Source organism: Cervus canadensis, chromosome 6 (genome assembly GCF_019320065.1).
Source record: "Cervus canadensis isolate Bull #8, Minnesota chromosome 6, ASM1932006v1, whole genome shotgun sequence".
NCBI classification, from domain to species: domain Eukaryota; kingdom Metazoa; phylum Chordata; class Mammalia; order Artiodactyla; family Cervidae; genus Cervus; species Cervus canadensis.
This window is the reverse complement of record NC_057391.1, coordinates 75,517,354-75,526,311: the sequence shown is the minus strand read 5'-3', so window position 1 is coordinate 75,526,311 and position 8,958 is coordinate 75,517,354. Positions and strand designations below refer to the sequence as shown.

At 49.5% G+C, this 8,958-nt stretch overlaps 1 protein-coding gene across 6 annotated transcripts in view; it reads left to right on the top strand.

Annotated features, from left to right (window-relative positions):
- The window catches only part of ACTN1 (actinin alpha 1), a 106,748-nt gene that overhangs the window by 69,994 nt on the left and 27,796 nt on the right, over positions 1 to 8,958 (top strand). For 3 of the 6 annotated variants that reach the window (XM_043472373.1, XM_043472372.1, XM_043472371.1), the window contains exons 1-3: positions 5,154 to 5,272; positions 7,098 to 7,185; positions 7,699 to 7,777. The exons of the other annotated variants lie outside the window; for them this stretch is intronic. In XM_043472373.1, coding sequence (XP_043328308.1) covers positions 5,209 to 5,272; positions 7,098 to 7,185; positions 7,699 to 7,777 — 231 coding nt within the window. In that variant the 5' untranslated portion in view covers positions 5,154 to 5,208. Of the gene's footprint in view, positions 1 to 5,153; positions 5,273 to 7,097; positions 7,186 to 7,698; positions 7,778 to 8,958 lie in introns of those variants that run through there. 6 annotated transcript variants of the gene reach the window in all.

Genomic DNA, 8,958 nt, shown 5'->3' with positions numbered 1-8,958 from the left:
TGTGTGTGTGTGTGTGTGTGTGTGTGTGTGTGTGTGTGTGTGTGTCTGAATACCAGGGAAGCCCGTGTGTGTGTGTGTGTGTGTGTGTGTGTGTGTGTGTCTGAATACCAAAGGGGAGGAAGGAAGGAGAAGATGGGCAAGAATAGCACTTGCTAAGGTCCAGATCTGCGGCTGGCCAGACAGGACAGAATGGTTTAACAGGCTTGTAGTATCACCACCCATATTTTACAGTCAAGGAAACGAAGGCTCAGAGGAGATGCTCAAATGGAAGTGTGTAGTATGTTGACCACAGGCTCTGGGCCAGATGGCTTCCATTTGGCAGAATGCAGATTAAACCCCGGGGGTTTGGACTCCAGAGCTGAGGTCTAAAGCTCTCCAGTCACCAGGGCACTGCTGCCTCCTCTGCAGGGGTCCAGAACAGAACCTTCAGGTCTGGTTTTCCTCAGCTGTGAAGTGGCGGGTCACACTAGCTGTGTGGTCTCAACAGAGGGGTAACGAGCACAGCCAGACAGGGGCATAGACTCTAACCATCACCTCTGTTCTCCCAGGAGGTCACTTAAACTAGCTGTCTAGAGTTTTCCGGTTCCCTTGACACAGACCTTGCTTCTCGAAAGATTTCTAAAGCTGCCTTTAAGATGAGACATTCCGAGCCTTCCTGCTACCTTTAGGCCAAGACTTCCCTCTTTGAAATCTTCTCTCCCATTTTAAGCCAATGCATTAATAATAACCTATATGGGAAAAGAATCTGGAAAAGGATGAATGTCTATGTGTATAACTGAATCGCTTTGCTGTACCCCTGAAATTAACACATTGTAAATCAACTATACTGCGATTAAAAAGAGGTCGAGCACCAAGATCATGCCAGGACGGCCACGCTGCTGAGCCGGGAAACCAGATGAGGCCCAGAAAGGGTTTTGTTTATTTTAATGAAATGAAGTTTGCTGCTGTAGACTATCAAAGACAGTGGAGTGGATCACACAGAAGGAGCTCTCCTGGAGCTGGGGTGGGAGGAGACATTGCCATTTATCCTGGCAGGGGAGCCTTGGGGACCAGATTTGGGCCCCAGTGGAAGACCCCAGACCTTTGAAGGATGATCATGTGGGGCAAGGTTTTGACTCTGGCTGATCCTGGTGGGAAGAACCAGGCCTGGAAGGGCGAGCCTGTGGGCAGGCTGACTGTGAATAACATACAGAACCTGAGGGGATGGAGTGGGTGCTCTGGGAAAGGCATCGGTTCCCTGACCCCGAAGATGTTCAGATGGAGGCCGGAGGCAAGGAGCATCCATGCCACAGGAGAGGTTAGAATAGATCCATTTCTTGTGTGATACTTGATTCTAGAATGTCTAGACTTCATGGGATTGGGACTTGACCTGGGTGAGTGGTTGGGGTTTAACCAGATGAGAGCACCTGAGAAGGAATTTTCATTTTAAAATCTAGAGGCAGGGAAAGCCTGATAGCTTTGGGTGCCAGAGCCTGGGAGTGGGCTTGATGATTTAGCATCTGTCCTTAGGTTGGATGGTGGCCATTGGTCTGGGCAGTGGTGACCCCCCTGGGGTGGAGGGTCTAGTTTTCCTCCACATGGAGTTTCTTCAGCATCATTGATTCCACTATCTGAATACTGCCTGCCTGGAGTGGGGCCAAGAGAGAGGCAGGTTCTGAGTAAAAGCAGGATATGAACAGCTTCATAGGTAGCTGTGGTTTAGGAATGGCATCTTCCCACACCCACAGCAGACATTTGTTAATCTGTCATCATGACTTTTCCCCCAGGGGCCCGGTTGCAGCCATGGCACCCTCCTTTTGGACTCAGCGTGTCAGGCCATAAAGATGCCTGTGAGATGGACAACCTTACTCCAAACTTAGAGATGCCTAATGAAAGGATCCATTCTTGGGAGGGTTTTTGAGGGTCAGGGGGGCTCAGGTGGACACGGGGGATGGGGTGGTGCATGGGCTCTTAACTGAACACAAACCTCTCTCTTTGCCTGTACTCGGCTCCTCTGTTTTCTGGCATGAAACTGCTTCCTTGGTAGGAGTTGAGAATTCAGTAAGCAAACTCCCCAGGGGTTGGGTATTTCTGGAAGAGAAGAGAAGTAAGTTGGCAAGACCCAGAGAGGAAGCTGTCTTGTCTTCCTTGGTATTGGGAGGACCCTGAGCTCAAGGCCAGCAGGAAGCTGGGTTATTTAGCCTTTATGCTGGCAAAGACTGAAGGCAGGAGAAGGGGGACGACAGAGAACGAGATGGTTGGATGGCATCACCGACTCAATGGACACGAGTTTGAGCAAGCTCCAGGAGATGGTGAAGGACAGGGAAGCCTGGCGAGCTGCAGTCCATGGGGTCACAAAGAGTCGGACACGACTGAGTGACTGAACAACAAATGGGGGTGGGTGGGTACACACACACGCCCCTCCATCCCCCAGGTCAAGAGGGACAGGCGTTGCAGCCTCTACTCCTAGAAAGGCATTACCATCCGGAGTTTTTACTCGATGTTAAAAAAAATTTCTCCTTGATTTGATATGGTGTCCATAAAATTTAATACCTGATTTTTGTCTTCGTCTGTAATTACAAAGATTTTTTCCAAATCATCAAAAAATTGTAATTATGATTTTGAACGGCTGTGCTAATTACCTGATTGTTGAGCACAAGTGTGCCGTGTTCCAGATCTGCGCCCAGTCCTAGAGAGGCCTGAATGCTGTTGTGTTCTCTGCCCATTCACACACCCGTGGTTAGTGTCCTCCATTAATTCATTCATTTAACAGATGTTGATGGAGGGCTTTTTCTGTGCCAGGCACAGTGCTGGGCTCTAAGCAATGCTGTAAAACAGGGAGCTTATGTTCTAGAAGAGGGAGAAAGAAAATACACGTATCAGTTGGAGTAAAGAGGGAGATCCAGGGAGGGCTTGGTGAGAAGATGGAGGGAGGAGACAGGAGGGAGGTGAGGGATATCCCGGGAGAGGGGAGCAACAGGGAGGCCGTGTGACTGCAGGGGTAGGGTCAGGGGTCCCAGAGGCCCCACCAGCCACTGCCTTTGACTCTGAGTGGGGTGGAAGCCTTGTACCTTTTGAGCAGAGGGAGTGACAGGATCTGGGGTTTACTTGGTCACGCCTTGTATTTTGTACCTTCACAGAGTTTCCAGGGTGGGGTCATGATAAGTAACCTGGCAGCAAGTGCCTTTACACACCAACCTTACTCTACATTTCACACTTCTGGCTAACTGGGGCTAGAGAGAGAATTTTACTCTCAAAAAGTTGAGCAACTTCAAGATGCCTTGCTCCCTGTTGACAAATTATTTCCCCAAGAGGTGTTTCTTTAAAATAACGAATTTATACTTCTAGCCACAGGGTGATAGATAGCCACATGGCTATCTATCGTTATATTGATACCATCATCACCATCATTATCTGTATTTGCTTTGTTCATTTAATAGCTGGGAAAATGATGTATCTCTAATTACAAGTGAGTTTGACATTCTTATAAGCTGGTTGTTTGTATTTCGTGTTTTGTGAAGTGTCTATTCATGTTTTTTGCTGACTCTTGTATTATGAATTTAGACTTTTTTATCTTATCAATTTATGTAAGCACTTTGAATGTTACAGATGCAAAACTGTTGGGAGTCACAAGTGAAAGGGCATTTTAAACATAGCAAACCTTTAGGAGGGGCTTCCCCAGTGGTCCCGTGGTTAAGACCCCACGCTTCCACTGCAGGGAGCCCTGTTCAGGGAACTAAGATCCTGCATTCCATGAGATGTGGCCAAAAAATAAAATAAAAAATATTAAACTTTTAGGAACTGATTCTTGACTGACTGACTCCACTTCCCCCTCAGCACGCTCTGCAGAGTGTGTGACAGCTGTCTTAGTTGTTGAGGAGGATGGTTGCATGCTGCTGCAGCTCCCTGTCTCTCTAACCGAGTTTCTCAAACTTGGGTCATTGCTCTGCTGATGCCTAGAATTCTAGGAGGGGCATTTCAGCCCCCCTCTTAGCAGGAAGAATCACATCCTGTCCCATGCCCAAAGTGGACACTGTTCTTCCTTTGCTGAGAACCCTGGTGCAGGCTCAGCAGGTTTGTCCCCACGCTGCCCCTCCCGCCCCCGAAGCGGCTGTGGGCCAGGCGTCACTGCTCAGCGCCTGTACCTTGTCGGTCATAGAGCAGCATGCAGTTTTGCCCTCTCTTTTGTGGAAGGGGATGAGGTATTAGAGTTAATTTCCTTACAGGAATCCACTCTTGTTTAAACGGTTTGTGGGAAGGAAACCCAAGTGGACATTGGCTCAGGGGATCAGGGGTCCTTGGAAGTTGTCTCTTCTCATGGTCTTTTCGGGTGTCCCCCAAATCTACTGTTGTCGGAAGGGAAAAATGAGATATTCTTTCAATGCCTGAGTCTTAACTGAGAGTAGCTCATCACGGGGCCAGGTTACCGTCTCCTGACCTGGGAACAGGAAAGGTAAGGAGTCTATGTTTGTTACCTTCACAGTCTCCAAGTCTATAAATGACTACATCTTTTAGGCTCCTTAAAGACAGGGCTTTTTTAATCTTTGTCCTGCCTCTAAGTCTGGGACAGGGGAAAAAAAAAAACTTCATAGAATTTATAGCATTTTTAAAAAAACCTAGAAGGTGCCGCTTAGACTAAATTTAGTGGGGTATCTCTTAATTTTGATCTTGAAGCTGCTGTTTGTTTTTTATGAAAAAATACCCAAGTTATGGCATCATGAACTTGATTTGTGAGTTAGTGGATCCTTCTAGTAGCAGTTTATAAACCTTTGTCAGGTTGGTTAATTTCTGTAGTCTGCACTGACTTCCCAGGTAGGTGGATGGCTGTTCTGAGATCTGTGCTTGCCCAGATGTCCTCCACTCATGGAGGCGCCAGGACATTTGTGATGGCATAGAAGTCCTTTTCCTCTTCTCTGTTAGGCTTGTGGACACTGCCCAGGTTTAAGATGCCCCCTTCTCTGTTGCCTTTCCTGTTGTACCCAGTTGAACTGACCACACTCTCCGGGTTCCCCAAGACACCCCCAAATAGACTTCCGTCCTGGGACCTTTGACATGTAATTGTGCTGATTTTTTGACTTCCCTCTAAAAGTGGAGTGTGTGGCCTTTGACCTCCTAAGTGGTGCACAGAGTGACATGAGCACTCGGGAAATGTGACCTTTGTCCCTGCTGAGACCCGTCCTAACATGTCTGGCTGCTGTTTCTGTAGAAATCGTGGATGGGAATGTGAAAATGACCCTGGGCATGATCTGGACCATCATCCTCCGCTTTGCCATCCAGGACATCTCCGTGGAAGGTAGGTCTTCTGCTCTGCTCCATGCTGTCCCCGGGCTTCCACCTCTCCCAGGCCTTCACCATCACATCTTCCTCCCTGATCCGTGAGGCAAGAGGTCCTTCATCACAAGCTGCATCCTGGGCTGCTCCATTGGTGGCATCCTTGCTCTCTTCTAGTCTATAGACAAGTAAAAACTGGAGTGCTGGCCCCTATAGTTACATTGGCCTCCTCACTTTGGGAAAGCCCAAGATGGCTGTGGGGAAGTGTATTGGAACCACCCCACCTGGCTCTTGGGTTGTTAAATCCGGAAGAGTAAGGAATAGCAGTCAGGAGAGCCATGAGAGAGACAGGGCCTCCACTTTGCTCCCATAGCACCCTCTGGTGGCCACCTTGCAGATCTGCAAGGGGCCGCAATGGTCTGGGGCCGTGGTCTGTCTAAACTTTGGGTTTTACACTCCCGCAGTTTTTCACCTTTATGTCTGATAGGTGTGTATTTATTTTTCAGTAAATTATATTCCTGTATTTCTATATCCTGGAGAAGGAAATAGCAACCCAATCTGGTATTCTTGCCTGGGTAAATTCCCAAATATAGCAGAGCCTGACAGGGTACAGTTCATGGGGTCGCAAGAGTCAAACATGACTTAGCGACTAAACCCCCCCCACCACCATTGCTATATCAAACACATCAAACCAAATTTTTTAAAATGAGATGGAAGTATTTTTAAAATTCATTTTAATGGCTTAGAAATTAGTTTTTAATGAGAGCAGTGTGGATTAAATTGCTTTGTTATGAGAATCTTGGTTTGATACTTAGTGATACAGCAATGTGAAGGTCTTAAGTTTGGTTTATAGATGCCTGGTATTTAGGGCTGAAGTGACTAAAAAGATACCCACAGTAGTTGCTTAGGGTTCTTGTTAGTGATAATAGATACAAATCTGGTTTTCAAATAGCTTTCTTGATGAGTTTATTCTTTTGGGTAGACTCCTTGTCAGCTCTGAGTAAATTATTGTTTTCAGCTTGTAACTGACAAAGAACTTGAACTAAAAGCGGAAGCATTAGCTTTGAAGATTTTTATTTTAAATCGTTTTCTTGTGCTTTAATTATTATATTATCTTTGCAGAAAGTGTTTAGCGTCATTTTAAAGTCCATTTTGTGAACTGAAACCCACTTTCCTGAGTACCATGAGCTGCTGTTCACAGATGTGAACGCCTGGGGGCAGTGTGGTTTGCGGCCCTCCTGGGGCCCCCTTAGATACCTGCCTTACTTACTGACACCTGTCTGCTTTCCACAGCAGCAGTGTCGATGCATGCGTTAAGTATAAGGAGACCTTGTTTTTTCTTTTTAGATGAACAGTAAATGTGACTAGGAGTCCTAATGCTTTCTTCTTACGTGATTGTGCGGTCCACAGGGCACACGGGCCCTCCCTGTCTGAAGAGTCCTGGATTTCAGATTTCACAGACCAGGCAACCCTTCCTCCCCAAAGTGGCTGCCCGACAGAGGTTGCCGACTTAATTTTGTGTTGTTGCCATTTCTGCATGAAAGGGAGTGAGGGGGAGAGAGTCTGAAAGTTTGAAAGGCCATTTTCTCATTATTTTAATGTATCAGGTGGCCAGTTCTGAAATGATCCCTGGCTTACTTCTCTGTGTCTCAAATAATGTCTCAAACTTTGTCCAGGAAATAGATTTGATGGCCTAGTAGCAGCAGGGTTGAAATCTAGGAGTCTCTGTGTGGACCCCATGTGAAAGAGCATGGACCCTGTGGTCACAGGGTGGCCTTCAGGAACCCACACCCTCCTTCCACCAAGCCAGCCTCTGACCTCTCTGCCTGTCATCCCCTTCCCCACAGAGACTTCGGCGAAGGAAGGGCTTCTCTTGTGGTGTCAGAGAAAGACAGCCCCTTACAAGAACGTCAACATCCAGAACTTCCACATAAGGTGCGTGGCTGGAGGCTGAGGGGCTCTTGCAGAACCTGAGCTGCTTCCCCCAAGGCCCCTGGGGCCCCTGGGCTGGGTCAGTCTCTGCTCTGGATCAGAACACAGAGCCTTGGGGAAGGAGTCGCTTTTCTGGAAAGGGAGCGTCACCCTTCGAGGCCCGCTCCGTCCTGGCTTCTGCCTGATACATCTTGGGTTGATGCTCTTGGAGCCCCCTTAGGAGAGTGTCCAGGGAGTTCCAGCCTGGGTCTCTGAAACAGAGCAGACGGGGGCCCCAGACCTCGGTGGGGGGCTTGGGTGGGACGTGACAACTTGCTGAGCCCCATGGAGCCTTAGCACGGTGCCTGGGATTGTGGCAGGAAGCAGGTTCCTTCCCCTCCTGTGTTCTCCCAACTCCTGCTCCGAGGAGTTGTGGGTTCATCTTTGGAAAAAAGGAGACCCCTGCTTGGCACTTTGCCCTTAGTGCTTGGCCCCACTCACCCTTTGGCCACCCCCCACCACCTCTCCCCTGGGCAGCTGGAAGGACGGCCTCGGCTTCTGTGCCTTGATCCACCGACACCGGCCCGAGCTGATCGACTACGGGAAGCTGCGGAAGGTTGGTGTGCTTGCCTGACCCTCCCACCCCTCCCCCGCCGGCTCCCACCCCGCTGGTCCCCCTGGGGTGTGTGGGGGAAGGGCGGGACTGGGCCCCTTGCTCTGAGAGCCCACAGCCCAGAGTGAGAGCGTGGCAGTCTTCTTAGACCAGCTGAGGAGACGGCCCCTCTGGAAATAAGAGGAAAACACCTTCCATCAGGGCCACTTGAGTTTATATGTGCTTACCGAAATGCCCAACCTGCCAGGAAAAGTATCAAAAGCACCACAGAAATTCTGTTAGGATGCTGAGATACTAAGTGGCATTTCCCTGTTCTGAGATCCTAAGTGGCGTTTCCCCGTTCTGATTTTCTGAGCTTCCCAAGGTGCATGCGTTACTTTTGTAACTTTAGATACTGCATGTCCTTGGTGACCTGTATCCCAGCCTTGTCGGAGACTTGCTGCACAGTCCTGGGCAGGTCCCCGCCAGGGATATGCTTTCCCTCCTGCCCGAAAGTTGGAGGGGATTTTGTTGCCACTTGATTTCATTTGTGCTTTTGGCGTGAAGCTGCTGGGGGATTTTCTTGAGCGCCTGTGTTGAGGAGCAGACCGGGAGGTGGGAGCTGTGTGTCTAGCCTCGTGGTGGTTCTTAGCATCCGGGCTGGTTAAAGGACACTGGCATGACCTTGGAGAGGGCCGTCCGGGACACTCTGGACTCACCACCCTCCTTCTCAGCCCATCCTGGCACGAGAGGCCTCATAGAGCAGGTATCCTGGGAGAGACCACAGTGGTGCCCTCCCCACCCTCCCCACCCCAGTAGATGGTCTGGAGCTCGGGTTGGAATGTCCCCTGTCGGTGCTTGGATCTCTTGACAAAAAAGGCTTCTAGGAATGACTGTTCTGGTATTTGTCTCCTTGACCTTGATACTTGGAGGGTTTGGTGTTCAGCCAAGTCCCCCGCCTTGCCTGTGCCCCCCGTGGCCACGGCAGGCTTGATGTTGCAGGTAGAGGAGCTGCTCTGTGGCATCAGACCTTCTGTTTGGGGGGTGTATTTGTTGGGGGCTGCCGAAAAGGATTTGTGAGGGAGGAAAGGAGTCGGGTGGAGTTTCCCACCCCTTCCAGAAACCCTAAGCTGGGCCTGAAGCTTGAGGCTGGGTCCCCTGCCTGCCTGGAGGGGCCCACCACCTGCCAAAGGAGGGGAGCTGGC